General features: G+C 43.3%; 1 protein-coding gene across 1 annotated transcript in view; it reads right to left on the reverse strand.

The window, feature by feature from the left end:
* nomo (nodal modulator) overlaps positions 1 to 16,440 on the reverse strand; it is a 97,928-nt gene that overhangs the window by 56,241 nt on the left and 25,247 nt on the right. The window contains exons 7-11 of the mRNA XM_063208060.1: positions 7,437 to 7,584; positions 4,960 to 5,127; positions 2,472 to 2,632; positions 1,941 to 2,055; positions 1,435 to 1,532 (exon numbers count right to left, since the gene is read on the reverse strand). Coding sequence (XP_063064130.1) covers positions 1,435 to 1,532; positions 1,941 to 2,055; positions 2,472 to 2,632; positions 4,960 to 5,127; positions 7,437 to 7,584 — 690 coding nt within the window. The remainder of the gene's footprint in view (positions 1 to 1,434; positions 1,533 to 1,940; positions 2,056 to 2,471; positions 2,633 to 4,959; positions 5,128 to 7,436; positions 7,585 to 16,440) is intronic.

Genomic DNA, 16,440 nt, shown 5'->3' on the forward strand with positions numbered 1-16,440 from the left:
CTATTCATAACACAAAGCTAACAGAAAGTGAAGGCTATCAATCAATCAATCAATCAATCAATCAATCAATCTATCTATCTATCTATCTATCTATCTATCTATCTATCTATCTATCTATCTATCTATCTATCTATCTATCTATCTATCTATCTATCTATCTATCTATCTATCTATCTATCTATCTATCTATCTATCTATCTATTCATTAAACTAGGACAGTGTGAAGGGGTTGACAGAATATGATGGGTAGAAAGAGAAGGGGTAGGATAGGGAGATGATCCAGGCCAGACTCGAACCTGGGTCTCCCTGTATATGGTATAGGCAAAAATACTGAATCAAACAAAGATATCGCAAACCACGCCCACTCAATGCAAAAGCGTGTGCTCAAGTTGGGTCTCCTAAGGGGGCGTTGTCCCCTACTTCTTCTTCTCTTTTTGAGGTGTTTGCGCAAGACGTGCGCTACCGCCATCTACAGCGCTAAGGGGACTTCATTGATTCTCAACATCAGGACTCCGAAGGTCTCCTAACCGAAGGTCTCCTAAAGGGGCGTTCACCCGACATAAAGTGGATACCGGAAAAGAAACAAAATGACGCTTCTTGGTTACATCCACTTTCTTTGGTATAGGTGGCTTAAAGGTGCACTGTGTAGGATGGTGGCCAGAATAGGTATTGCAACTATGCTGCTCAATGAAACTGACTATGCTGACTATTGGTAAATGTAATCTTTTCATGAATATTTACTAAATAATAATTAAGTCATATTTACCAGTATGTCCAAAGTATAGTATGTTTTGCGCCGTTTCTGGAAATTCAAAACGGTGGACATGGAGATCCACACTTTCATGTATGAAAAGTGCATTTTTTCCTGTCATAACGAATACTTACAATTTGATGGTGGTGGTAAGTGTTCATGAAAAACTTACATATGTGAATGGAAAGCATAACTTCTGGAAATAATCTACTAAAATATTACACAGTGCACCTTTAAGGCACCACAGCATCCACCTGTAAGCTACCAAAAGAGCTTTCGAACTCCCGTTGGATGGGACTCTAGTGTGACCGTGTACTTGCTCTATCTAATGTAGTGTTTCTCAACTGAGGCGGTGCAGCCCCGCAGGGGACGTTGGGGAGATTTAGGGGGGCCTTGAGAAGGATAAAGCTGAGAGGGGGTAGTGCTTAGTTGCCATAGGGGGAAATTTGTCCATTTAAGGGGGGCGTTGCCCGACTTGCCAAGGGAGCGTTGGAAGACTTGTGATAAGGCCAAGGGGGCATTTGTTCAAAAAAGGTTGAGAACCACTGATCTAATGTAACAGGAGAGCCTTGTAAGGGGATATGCACTCGGGCAACAGGAGTGGACATGTGATAGCTGAGCGATGAAAGGGGATGTGAGGATGAGAGAGAGGAGAGAAGAGAGGGCGAGGCCAGGTGACTCACTTTCTAGGAAACTCCACAAAGACGGTGACGGCGCCGATGATGAGGAAGTCGAAAATCATCAGCTTGTACATCTCCTGCCCAACTCGCGTCTCCCAACACTAAGGAGGAGAATTTCAAAAAGTATGTTCGAATAAATCCACATGAATTTTCACTTTGACAATACAAGGGGGAAATGAGTGGTTTTGTTTAATTCAGCTACAACCCATTTTGCAACTGCTCAAAGTAAATATGAAAATGGATGACAGTAAGAACTAATGAATTATAAATTAGAAATAAATAAATATATAATTAGTTGCAGATTTCCGTCTACATATTTTGTGGCCAAGCTCAATCTTCTGATTGACTCTTTATGCTTTTACGCCAAATGCACAAAACAGTTAAAACAGTTAATTCGACTACAACCCATTTGCAACTGCACAAAGTACATGAGAAAAAGTCTGAATTACTAGCTGTTAAATGCACATTACACTCAGTTAAAAACAGGACACTGAAAGTCCAGTACGTACAGGGTAGTTGCTGAGGTTGTATCCACAGGGACACTCCGTGCCCTTGCAGAATCTGATCTTGGACCAGAGAGAGAACAGCAGAACCCCAATGCTGGCGAGACGCATGAACACACACCTGAGAGGAGGCAAGAGACACAATATTATTAATTCTTATTTATTAACGTTTTGACATTTTGAATACTTTGTAATTTACGAATAGTCTGATTATGCTTCTCTGGGGACGGTTTTCAGTCGACCACCAGATTAATTAACAACATTAATTGTCAAAGAACATAAATTGTCAAAATCTCAAAGAATTGTCAATGGTAGACTCATTTTCAAGTGGTAGAAATGTGAAGGAGAGGGTTCCTCCCTTTTTACACAGCGTGCAAGGTGTCCATTTCTATGGAGTGTAATGTAGCATTTTAACTAGTGTCACGATTCAAAATAAATGGGTCTTAAAAAATCAAATCAAAATCTCGTGTCTGACTTCAGACTGCACCAGTATTTCAGCCCTGCTGGGCTCCCTCGTTATTTTACCGGCCACCTCACCTCATGAGCGTGAAGCGGATCTCGAAGGCGGGGGAGTAGTCCTCGAACTGAATGATGAGGCTGAAGATGAGCGGGGTCATGAAGTTGGCCAGGGTGATGACGATGGAGGGCAGGTACTCGTAGATCAGGTCCGAGATGAAGTTCGACGCCGCCAAGTTCAACTGCAGGGAACAGGAACAGGAACAAGAACACACACACACACACACGCACGCGCACGCGCACGCACACGCACACGCACACGCACACGCACACGCACACGCACACGCACACGCGCACACGCACACGCACAGAGGGAGACGGATGATTGAGATGTAACACTGCTTCATGAACCCATTTTAGCCTGATGACTCGTATGTGTTGTTTACCCTTTGATGCCTGGAGACACATATATGCTGCATTCAGGCTCTTGAGATTTTAGCTTTTTTTTAAATAAAAATGTGGGTATGTTACAGCTGAATTAACACATTCTAATGCAAGATGAGGGTCTACATGTAACTTATTTGATGTTTTTATGTGCATCAGAGGCCAAGATATTTAGGATTTTATAGGCTGAGGGCAACTTTCCCAACAAGGGCTTAGGCATTCAGCAGGCGTTTTTTGCAGGTGCTTCAGGCATCAATGGGTTAAGTCACTGAAGAATAATTTCACAAAAGTGTCAACACAATTTACATTACACAAATTACATTGCATTACAGCATTATTTACATTATCCGCACTAGGGATAATTCCCATCAGGAGAGAGAGAGAGAGAGAGAGAGAGAGAGAGACAGATAGAGAGACAGAGAAAGACAGAGACAGAGACAGAGACAGAGAGACAGACAGACAGACAGACAGACAGACAGACAGACAGACAGACGCACGCACACACGCACGCACCCACGCATGCATGCACCCACGCACGCACGCAAGTCGCAATGCATGAAGCAATGAAGATGGATCTCATGACCTTTGAACATTTGCGATAACACCTGAAAAGAAGTGGTGCACACTGATACATTCAAATTCACCATAGTTTACACAGGTCATTAGTAGGGCTTCCATCAGATGTATTTACGTATTCTGGCCATTCAAATGTTCTGCTTTCCAAACACAAATTTCAATTTCCTGTGTAATGCAAATGTTAAGAACCGACACTCCACTTAATGAAGACTCATGAACAGCTGCTGACTAAGAATGCTGACAGAATGAAGTGACAGAGTGCAAAACTGATCATGGACGAGCTGAAAAATGTCCAGAGAGAGAGAGACGTATGAAGAAAGAGGGAAGTTAAGAGGAAGAAAGCATCAGTGAACAAATGTGTGTGCAGTCAGCCGAGAGTGTGTGTCTGTGTGTGTGAGTGTGTGTGTGTGTGTGTGTGTGTGTGTGTGTGTGTGTGTGTGTGTGTGTGTGTGTGTGTGTGTGTGTGTGTGTGTGTGTGTGTGTGAGAGAGTGTGTGTGAGAGAGTGTGTGTGTGTGAGTGAGTGTGTGTGTGTGAGAGAGTGTGTGTGTGCGCGTGTGTGTGTGTGAGAGAGAGAGAGTGTGTGTGTGAGTGAGTGTGTGTGTGTGTGAGAGAGAGAGAGTGTGTGTGTGTGAGTGAGAGAGAGAGAGAGAGAGAGAGAGAGAGAGAGAGAGAGAGAGAGAGAGAGAGAGAGAGAGAGAGAGAGAGAGAGAGAGAGAGAGAGAGACCGAAAGTGAGAGACCGTGTTCATCTGCCCGCACCTGTTAGAATAATAAACCAGACTAAATGTGAGATTACATTTGTAATTTAGTCTGGCCCCGATGAATGAGACATCGAGAGATTGTTGATGGAAACAACCTGTTGTTTTTCCATCTGTGTCTGTGCCTATTGGCCAATGCTTTGTCGTCACTCCCTCAAAACCCTGTCCACTTTGCATCCAAAGATTCAAAACAAATCAAAACAAGTCTCCTGTGTTGTGATTGGTCTGCCAGATTTAGGGCATTGAGGCTAGACCAACTCACTCGCAGGCAAAAATAATTTTGGCCGCTGGCGTTTGGGGCTAGTTTAATAGCCAGGCTGTGCCCTCCTAGTGACGCAACACTTTCAGCGTTGCAACTAGTCAGGTCAAGAGCAATGCAAGTACTTTCTGAGTTCCCGAAAATACGGGAAGTCCTCCCACTTTGACGGTAAGCAAACAACCATAAGCAAACTAAGGGAGGCGGGTCAACCATGCCGTTTGGGAAATGTTAATTGTTATGCTCTTGGTCAGGCCAAGTCTTTAAGAGATTTGAACGTTGATGATAATCAGGCTACTAGTTTACTAGGCTAGTACCAGAGAGAGTAGAGAGAGAGAGGTTCCATTGGCCCATTGTTTCCTGGTTCTATTATGGCCCCCCTTAGGCAGACCTTGGCAGACCTAAGGACTGTTCTATTCATTGTAGGAGCATTATGACACGGCCCTTTAGGCAGACCGGAACCTGGTCGCGTTAGGTGCCCATAGAAACCTATTATGTTGGCATATCTCTATAGAATATCTCTGCTAGTACCCACCTGTGCCTCTTGTGAGAAGATGGTGGCCCTGTAGATGCAGTAGAAGCAGCCGGCCAGTACGGCCAGCACGAAGACGTTGAGGACGGCGCGCAGGGCAAAGATGCGGCACTTGTCCTTCCGCGTGCGATCGGCAATCTTCTGCTTGATGCGCTCCTCCTCCAGGTCCGTCTGCAAGCAGGGGTCACCAGTAACGTCAGTTTATATACGTACCGGAAAATGCATAGTTCATTTGCTGAAAATGACACGTACGTGAAAAGTAGTAAATCTAAAGTGAGATGGAGATAGAAATGACCAAAGAAAAAAGAATTGAAAATTACTGTGCAGAGTGTTTATAAGGTTGTGTTAACGTTGGTGCGACCTTTTCTCATTTTTCAGTTTTACAATTTTTTTGTCAGCACTCTCAAAAGAAGAAAAACTTGTTGGGTGAATCCTGCTCCAACCTTTATGTGTTAACGTTGGTGCCATGTTCAATGTCTGAAAAGTACACACATACATCTGAGAATTATGAAATCAAGCTATGGCAGATTTCAGTGAAAGATAATTCCACTGACTTCTGCACATCATTCTTATCGTACAGACAGGTCTGCTCTCCACCACATGCCTGTCACAGCGCTAACTTCCCTACTACGGGAGTGTGTAAAGGTTGAGGGGAAACACACGAAAAGTGTGAAAATCAAATGTTTATGAAATATTTCATCCACTGAAATTTGACCGACTTTTTACACACAACTCTTAGCTGCAAGTCCGCTCCTCCTCCACCACAGGCTGTGTCAAAACGCCATTAACTTCCCTACTGCTGTCCAACTCGTGAATTACTTTTTTAAAAAGCCTGTATAATCTTTTAACCCTTTGAGGAGTACCATCACAAATATGTGATTAGAATTTTGTCCAAATTTTGAGTTCTCATTATGATGTCATAATGTCTTTGTGAGATTTTTAACACAGACGTCTATAGGAGCTGTAGAGTGTTCCAGTAAAATTCTAGAAGAACCTCTAGAAATTCCTTACTCCTCAAAGGGTTTTTTAATGTATGTCTGAGAAGTTCCTTAAAACGGGTACAAAAAGTATAAGTCGTGTTTGGAAGATGTTTGGTCAGGGGAGGCTTAAAGGCTGTCTTTCAACCACTCAGCCCACTCCATACATAACAGGACAGACCACAACCACTCAGTACAACAAACAGCCTGATGTTTAAATGTGCACTTTAGGATAATGTGTTGGATAGTGTTCGGAGCATACATTTCAAAAAGCCCTATGGATTGTAACTGGGCTGTCCCTAGCAGTGAATTACATTTGCTAGGGCCGTCATCTAAGTGAAGTCAAATCCCAATAGGGAAACTCCAACTCCCATTGTCACTGTGACACAGCACTCCACAGCACACAAGTGAACACTGCACACAACGAAATTACATTTATACCTCACCCGTGCAAGGGAGCAGCCCTCAATGGCGTCCCAAGGGAGCAGTGCGGCGGGATGGTACCATGCTCAGGGTACCTCAGTCATGGAGGAGGATGGGGGAGAGCATTGGTTAATTACTCCCCCCACCAACCTGGCGGCTTGGGAATCGAACCAGCAACCTTTGGGCTACAAGTCTGACACCCTAATCGCTAGTGGTGTAAACAAAAATTGATTCTGCGATGCAATGCAATGCGGGGCATGGGCGATCAAATTCAATGCGGCAAGTTCCAGAATCGATGCAGCAATTTTTTTAAAGTTTCAATTTAGGGATGCACCGATACCGATACTGGTATCGGTATCGGCTCCCGATGCTGCTCATTATACTCGTACTCGTACTCGTCAAGCACTTGCCGATACCAGCTATGAGTACTACTATTACTCAAAACAATGCAAAATGTTGTCATGTTCTGTAGACTTGAAATCAGCATGGAAAAAAGTGTCACCTCATACATTTACTAACATTTAAATCTACATGGAAATGGACAATAAAAATATCACAGGTGGAAGAAAACAAGGCCATGCATTTATTTTCATTGTATTTTGGTGGTAAAAGGTATCGGTATCGGCAAGTACACACATTAATGTACTCGTACTTGTATCGGTTTTCAAAAAAGTGGTATCGGTGCATCCCTATTTCAATTACTTCCGTTGATATTTCGGGAGCAAATGAATGTTAAATTAAATAAAAGAACTTCAAAGCATTGAAAACTGCAAGACTGATACAGAAAACAGCCAATAAATTGTTGCTCAGTATTTGACTACTTGTATTGCCTCATCATGACTGATGAAACATTTGCTTTGCTTTCAGTAGAAATGTAATGCATTACAATGCATTGTAGAATAGAATCGAATCAAATCGAATTGAAACCTCCCGAATCGGAATCGAATAGAATCGTGAGGGCAGTGCCAATGCACACCACTACTAACCACTTACCCATGACTTGTCATAGACTGGCAAGCTAAAAAGGAGTGCAGAGAAGAGGAGAAGGAAGGATAGCAACAGAAGAGTGTCGTCAGGTACCTTGAGTTCATACAGTAAGCTGCTCCTCTTCAGCCGGGAAGCGTTCTCATTGGTGATGCAGAAGTCCCAGCCGGCGAAGATCTTGTTGCAGAAGCTCTGGAAGCGATCCTCGTCCTGAATGAGATTCTGCTTGAAGCCAGCAGCAGATCTGAGAAGACACAAGGCAAGAGACACACACACTAAAAACGTTTGCAGATACTCATTGTGGCAAGATTCCCATTCAGAAAAAAAAGAGTGCAGGTGTTTTACTCAAAATATCAAAGTTGAACTATTTTTTTTCTAGTGAAAGTCAATGGATCCGTGTAGCATGCTACAATGCTACACGGATCCATTGACATTCACTAGTTTAGCGACATATTCCCTCTTTTAACTTGTCTTAAAGCAAGACAACGCTTAACATGAAAAATAAGACACTTTACCACCTTTATGAAGCCCAGCCAACGATTTTAACTGTATTAAGCCCCAAAATAGTGGCATACCCCTTTAAGACTCTCTGCATTGTCATAGCAATGCTGTTATGGTCTAATTGAGTGTTCTCAGCAAAGAGTGAAATAGCGCTTCGAAGAGGTTAAAAAGAGTACCAACAGGCCCTGCCGTGGCCTGACGGTAGGGCACTGGGTTATCACGCCGGCGACCCGGGTTCAATTCCGCCCCGGGTCATTTGCCGATCCTCCCCCATCTCTCTCCCACTTACTTCTTGTCGCCTGTCATATTGTCCTATTGAAATAAAGGCAAATGTGCCCCTAAAAATATATAAATATATAAAAAACAAAATGAAGTGAGACATGTACTACTGTATTGTATGTTCTTAATTTATCTGTGAACAATATGCATGCGTCAAGGTCAACTGTCTGGAGAGGACATGGATGGAGTCAGCTGTGGTTAAGAATGATGCACACCCCTGGCCTTTGCCACCCTATTTCTGAAAGACACACAAGTTGTTCCCCTTTCACACACACTCGTCTTACATGAGGTTATTCTGAAGAGGAAGCCTGCCTCGATAAAGTCAGCTGTAGCCATACCCGCAGCCTCACAGCAAAAACCTCAGCTTGATGACCCTGTCTTGTGTTTTTCTGACACATACAGTACAAATACGCATGACGTTTTTTTTTTTTTTTTTTTTTTGCAGAACTAACTGTTCAGACAGTCTGGTTTCATGTACTACACAACTAAAACTGAACAACTGTTAACACATTAAAACAAAATGTCATTACGCAGAGCCTTTTGGTATTCAGATGCTGGTGATGTGCAACAGAATCTACATGTAGTTAACAAAACCCAGAAACAATGTAAAATCCCAGCTGACTGGAGAAGGAAACACTTATTTTGCAACTGAAACTGAACTGCACCTGGCAAGGAGCAATTATACCAGAGAGTGTAGAGAGAGAGAGGCTCCATTGGCCCATTGTTTCCGGGTTCTATTATTGCAAGGGGGAGGGGGGGAAATCCCCCTTTAGGCAGACCTAGGCAGACCTAAGGACTGTTCTATTCAATGCTAGGAGTATTATGACACGCCCCTTCAGGCAGGCCGGAACCTGGTCAAGTTAGGTGCCCATAGAAACCTATTATGTTGGCATATCTCTATATACTTAAAGAATCTCTGATCATAGTGCAGTCACAAAAAACATGGTTCAAAATCAGTAGCTCCCACTGTAATCTTGGACATGCTGTTTTTACAATTACATTTTCGTGTCTTCTAAGTATTTTCATACTGTCTCTATGACATTACTTTGAGTGTGTGTCATACTGGAAAAACCATAGGCCAAATCCAGTCCACCAAGTGTGTGGCCTGTGAGCGCTGAAATAAATGTTATTTCATGAAGCCTCTGAGACTTCAAAATGCACATAGGAGTTGTAGACTACAAGGATAGCGTACATTGACCCTACACATCTCTTCAAGGGGATGTCCTCAATGCCAAGACATCCTGCAGCTATATTATAGTGTTTCCAGTTGAAAAGTGTTTAGCCAAAATCACTTGAAATAGATAGGACACAGACAGGATACAGCTGAGAGGAAGGGTGCTCAGTTGCCATTGGAGGGCATTAACCCATTTTATTTCTTGATCCTAAGGGGGTTTTGCAGGCTTATGATGAGGTCAAGCGGGCATTTGGAGCCCAAGGATGAGGTCAAGGGGACGTTTATTAAAAAAAGGTTGAGAATTACTGGTCTAGAATCTAGACTAGACTCTAGATCTTGGTTATAAGATGTATGTTGCAAGAACATACCATAACTCCTGGGACCCGGGTTCAAGTCTGACGCGTGGTCATTCCCCGATCCTTCCCCTTATCTCTCCCCCCACTCATTTTCTTGTCAATATCGCACTATCCTATCCAAAAATTAAGGCAAAAAAGCCCCATATTACCTTTTAAAAATCACTTAATCACTTGAAATGGTCTAGAGATCTTGCTTATAAGATCTACGTATATTGCAAGAAACAGCACAGGTTATCTCAATGTTATTACACTGTCCTCTTTTCAAGAACCACACCCGGCGTCACATGTTGCGTAACATAACATGGGAGACATACAGTACATGCAACGATAAGACATTACATATCACAGACACAAGAAGAGTAGGATAAATATCCTAAATGGGTGTGACTTTTTTTACATCTTCCCCATTGCACTCCGTTCATTCTGGAACCCTGCTAGTCTTGTTAAGAGGCATGGAAGCTCATAAGATATGATAGATGCTTAGAATATAAGTTCAATTCAAGAGATTTCTCAAGATTCAAGAGCTTTTATGGTCATTGACAAATACATTTGACAACGAAATTGCGTTTGGAACACATACTCCAGGCCACAGCGTCTAGCGCGCCGCCACTAAACACAGGCTCATAGTACACATCAGGTAAGGAGGAGGAGACAAAATCCCAGGGCTCCACATTATACTTGAACTATCTCCTCCTTATCTCCTTGTCTTTGATACAGGTTCCTTTAATTTACCAACAATTACACAAATGACAACACTACTGAAGAGTCATTTCTCTTACCAACCAACATACACACAGAATCTTCACAGATCCCAACACAACCACAAAACAATGCTTTGCTACAGATTGCCCTCCCCGTTTTCCATGCCAACAGGAAGATTCCATGATCCCAAGATTCCATAATGAGCACTATGAAAACAGGATCCATCCAAGGTCATGTTTTCACACCTCTGGAGAGATGTTGCTGTTGGAGGACAGAGCATGATGGAATAACTGTGGGAACAATGGAAAGGAATGGACACTTTTCCATCAGGAGGAAGGAAATGGCCGGGTCAATACAAGCCCAACTAGTGGCCAAAGGGGCAGTGGCATGTGTCTTTACTTTTCTGTCTCTCGCTTCATGCCACCATTAGCGAGTTACTGCACGCTGTAGATATGACATGTAGGCATGTTATATAGTCCTTTTCGATCAGACATTCAAGTGAATTGACTCCTAAGGCTAATCATCCTTTTGGTTTAAAACAGACTATGACAGCATGCTGTCAACTTTCACATCTTGTAGAATGGCATGGTAGTGACTTGTCAAATTCCTCCATCAACTGAGGCCTTCTACCGTTACAGTTGTTAGCTGTAATAGCTGTTTTGGACAAAAAGACATACACTGTAGCCTTTCCCATTAGATATTCAAGCGAATCCACTCACGAGTTGCATTGCATTTTTGATGTTATAGGACTAAGGATAACAACATGCTTTTGACATCTACCGTAGATAATGCATCTCTTAACTGGCACATCTTGACATAAGGCATTGCATCACAGTGACTCACACGCATACACATTCCTCTTATCAGCCATTTCACAATCTACAGCAGCTCACTCACTCACTCACTCACTGGCAGCCCTTGTGCTTCACCATTTCCTGATCCTGTTTAAAGTTATTTACCAATTACCTCTTCAAAGAAAGAGACAGTTCCTGAGAGGAAATCACTGAGTGTAACAGTTAACACAGGAGGCTACTGGACAGCAACTGTTGTGAGGAGCTAAGGGTTATACATGCACCGTTTAGGCAGAGAGAATAGAGAGAGAGAGGTTCCATTGGCCCATTGTTTCCTGGTTCTATTATGGCCCCCCTTAGGCAGACCAAGGACTGTTCTATTCATTGTAGAAGCATTATGACACGCCCTTTAGGCTGACCGGAACCTGGTTGCGTTAGGTGCCCATAGAAACCTATTATGTTGGCATATCTCTATATACTTAAAGAATCTCTGGTTTAGGTTAGGGAGTGGAACATGTGAGTTGGTAGTCAGAAGAGGCTGAGGAGGAATGAAGAAAGTTTTCGGCAGATGTCAAATTTGTAACATTGAAGATGTCGTCTCTGCGCATGGACCATGTCTGGGTTCAACTACGAACTGTACGTCATGTCTTTGCCAGAAGAGGCAAACGTGCAAGAAAACAAAACAAGGGAAGACAATGTCTGTCACTGTTGACTAAGATTTGACACTTAGAAACTGTGAACTCAGCAGGAAGGAAGGAAAAGGTGTGGTACACAAACTAGGCAAGTTGAATTGAAAACTGTTTTCAGTTATTAGAGTTTACTTTTTTGTCGTCTTGGGACAGAAAAGTCCCTTTGAGAATTGCAATCAGGCCGTAAAAGTTAAGCCCAAGCCTGACAGAATTCAGTACGTGTCTGAAAGCTTTTTTTTGTAAACCCTGAACCCATTCACAACCCAACATCATTCAAATATCGTGCAGCTGTTTAGACTAGGGATGAGATATTCACAGATCATACACTTCCCCAGATACACCATTCATTCATTCCACCATTCATTCCAAAAATTCACCTGAACTCTGTGCTTGTTATGTAAGATGGAAATGAAACTCAACCCCAACCCAACTCTGTCAAGGTTCAAATGTAATAGGAGTTAAGTGAGGTCCAACATTGAGCCCTTTAATTGCTGGCAAAATATTATGTGACGCACCACACAATGGTACCGCTGTCGGAATGTGTCTGCAGGTTTTTGTCCATGTGCCAGTGGTAATATTTCTTGAGTGACCTGACAGAACCGGGTTTGTGGTATGTGATGTCACAATCTTTCTTCCGTTACATGAAAGGACAACAATGACATTGAGGTACGGATATTCACACCTCGGCAATGCCAATGTTGAAAATGGAAAATATACATCAGTCAACGTGGACAAAAATTTTGAGTATGAAGTGTGCATGATATTAGTGTTGCTGGAATATGACACAATATGTCATATTTGATTTGTGACCAATTTGGCTGGTATTTAGATACACAGATAGTGTGAAGATGTTACATTATTCACCAATGTGCATAAATTGTGTGATGGACACCCATGAGTCATTGGCTGAGAAGTGTACAAATGGAAATAATAAATGACGCCAAAATGAGTTACCTGTGGCTACCCCACACATGGAAGTAGATACTGTATGTACCTGAGTGGAAAAATAGATCAGTGGACCTCTCAAATCCTCTCTTCTCTGTTTTAACTTCCCTCCCACTTCCTTCCATTGACCAGCTTTGCCCAGGTTTTGCCATTAGTTAGATTGCTGTTACCTCAACAAAGTGGGATTTTTCTACCAGTAAATGATATACACACCGGCCACTCAACAATAAACTAGTATCATGTGTCCAAACGTGTAACAACTACTTTCACATTTCACTAGAATTTGCCGGGTGCCTGGTGCAGATATCCATCTCTGGCCATAGTCATTTTTCCTCATTTATTATTTACTGTCAAAATATAATAAACACTGTGGTCCACGTCAGATGCAGAGTTGTATAAAGCAGATGTAGAAGTACTCTTAAAATGATTACAACATTGGAAGTATAGTGCAAAGTTGTAACCATATAATGTCATACTACTAGTGTTGCAATTGCATCTGCAAGAGTACTTCTACGTCATACAACTCTGGGGTGCATTTCTTGAAACCATAGTTGCTTACTACGTTGTAGTATTTGTGGGGAAATAATTACACACGGAGGCAGAGTCAAGGTGAGTGGTCATTTATCGAAGGTACTCTCGTTCTGAATACAGGAATGCACTGCACAGACTGGTGAATAGAGCTACCGTAAGTGCACTAGTATTGCAGCTGTAATTACGGTACAGGATAATTCCTGTCAATCACTACACTCCTCCCCTCTAGATTTTTAACCCTTAAGACTTAACAAACAGCCTGCTATAACAGTCAATGCAGTGCTTAGATTGCTAACATTTACTTACCCTAGAGGTCTTCATTAACTTTAGTAGAAACATTCTGAACTCTGATCTACTTAACTATCATCTCTACATTATACTTAGAGACTGAGTCTTTCTGGTGCTGTACGCTGCCTTTCAGGATAGCGGCGTGCTGGTTGAACAGCTTGAGGTGGCTCAGCAGCATCATCTTGTTGATCTGTCTCCTCTTCTTGCTCCTCAGGATATGCTGCATAGTCCATGGCATCTTCACTGTCCGTTCCGCTTGGCCAGCTTGAGGCTTTGGATGCGCACAGGTGATCCACGTGCACTTTGACTTGACGATGACCTACTTGAACATCATAGGTCAGAGGTCCTCTTTGCTTTAGAATCGTTCCTGGTATCCACAGCTTCTTAGGATGTCTGAAGTCGCGAACTAACACCCTCTCCCCGAGACTGAATGTCCGGAGTGTCTTTACGCGCTTGTCATGAGCCTTCTTCTGCTGTAACTGATGTTTGGCTACCACTGCAGACATGTCAGGCTTCAGTAGCGACAGGCGAGTGCGTGGTTGTCTCTTTAGAAACATTTCAGCTGGAGTGCGTTCAGTGACTGTGTGAGGAGTGTTTCTGTATGTGAACAGGAACTTCGCAAGGCGATGCTGTGGTGACACCGACTGAGCTTCAAGTCTTGTCCATGCTTTCTTGAATGTTTGCACAGCTCTCTCTACTGCACCGTTGGAGGCAGGGTGGTATTATGACCCTTGAACCCCAGAGAACGCATCCCTGGTCTGTAGACAACTCGTCCTTCCTCACATGGAAAGGTTGCAGATCTGGGTTAGGCACATACTTTGGCCATCCTGACAATGTTAGATCTAGGACCTTGGAGAGGATTGGGTCGTGTCTTGTCTCTGTGGCAATGTCAGTTGCTGAGACGGGCAATTCGTCAACATATGACACACAAAACACTCCGCCATCATCTGCGCCCTCTTCTGTGTCACACTGGCATGGCAGACGTGACAATGCATCCGCGTTGGCATGGTCGCTGGATCTTTTGTACTGGATGTCGTAATCGTAGGCCAACAGGATTATGGCCCAGCGTTGCATGCGTAGAGCAGCCAGGGTGGGTATGGCAGATTTTGGGCCAAGGATTGTCAACAGTGGCTTGTGATCTGTCAACAAGACAAACTTTCTTCCATATAGATACTTATGGAACTTCTTGACGCCAAATATTATGCTCAATGCTTCTTTTTCAATCTGAGCATAATTTCTCTCGCTTGGTGAGAGTGTCCTGGATGCGAAAGCTATTGGATGCTCTTCACCAGAGGGTAGTACATGAGAAATTACGGCTCCGACACCGTATGGACTGGCATCACATGCAAGTCGGAGAGGTTTCTCCGGATCATAGTGTGCGAGGCATTTGCTGTTTAGGAGACGCTGCTTGCATCCCTTGAATGCGTCTTCACACTGTGTAGACCACTTCCATGGTGTGTCGGCTTGTAGCAATTGATGAAGTGGGTGCAGCACTGTGGACAGGTTTGCCACAAACTTTCCGTAGTAATTAAGCAGCCCCAAAAATGATCTTAACTCTGTCACATTCTGGGGGGCTGGTGCATTCACTATAGCATCCACTTTACTTTCTGTTGGGTGAAGTCCCTGTGCATCAATTCTGTACCCAAGATACTCCACTGAGTCCTGGAGGAATGCGCACTTCGACTGCTTGATTCTCACCCCATATCTTTCTAATCTTGTCATCACTTGATCCAATATTTTCAGGTGTTCTTCCTTCGTAGGCGCTGACACCAAAATGTCATCCATGAAGCACACGACCTTGTCCATTCCATGCAGTATTTGGTCCATGGTGTGTTGGAACACTGCTGGAGCTGTAGAGACCCCGTAGGCTAGACGGTGATATCTGAATAGGCCCTTGTGTGTGTTTATGGTAAGGTACTGCTCTGACTCTGGGTCTAATTGCAGTTGTTGGTAGGCAAAAGACAGGTCGATCTTGCTGAACACTGTCCCGCCGGCCAGAGTAGCAAACAAATCCTCAGCATTTGGAAGAGGATACTCTTCTGGCAGTATGCATCGATTGACAGTCACTTTGTAGTCACCACACAGTCTCACTGCTTTGTCTTTCTTTGGTACTACGACAATAGGCGCAGCCCAATCACTCCTTTCCACTTGAGTGACAATGCCGTTCTTCTGAAGGCGTTCAAGCTCTTTTTCCACGGATTCCCGTAGCGCATAAGGCACTGGACGCGGCTTGTGGAAGATGGGCTTGGCATCACTTTGCACTCTTATGGTTGCTTTGAAGTCTTTGATCTTTCCATAGCCTTCCTTGAACAGCTCTTTGTGCTTTCCTAACACTCCTTGCAGTGAGAGGTGTTCATTTTCCTTGCTTTCATTGAGACTGAAGATTTTTCCCCAGTTCAGCTTTATTTTTCGTAGCCAATTTCTTCCTAGTAATGGCGTTTTGTTTCCCTTCACCACGAACAGGGGCAGTGTCCACTCCTGTCCCTCATGTTTCACTGGCACTTGGATTTTTCCCAACACAGGTATGGTGTCCCCTGTGTATGATGACAGACGAATAGCAGCAGGCTGCAGAGGACGGCTCTTCAGATGCTCATCATAGATGTGCTCTGGGATCAAGGACACCGATGCTCCAGTATCCACTTGCATTTTTACGGCTTTCCCCATCAATTCTAATTCTGCAAAAATGCCGTCTTTATTTCCTTGAGCAGTGTACACTGTGTACAGGCCCAACTCATCGTCCTGACATTCATCTGAGTCATCAGTTTCGCCATTTACAGTTACCATTTGTGCTTTATCATTTTGTTTTTTCTTACAGACTCTTTTCAGATGTCCAATTTTTCCACA

The sequence above is a fragment of the Engraulis encrasicolus genome, chromosome 1 (genome assembly GCF_034702125.1).
Source record: "Engraulis encrasicolus isolate BLACKSEA-1 chromosome 1, IST_EnEncr_1.0, whole genome shotgun sequence".
In the NCBI taxonomy this organism is placed as follows: Eukaryota; Metazoa; Chordata; class Actinopteri; order Clupeiformes; family Engraulidae; genus Engraulis; species Engraulis encrasicolus.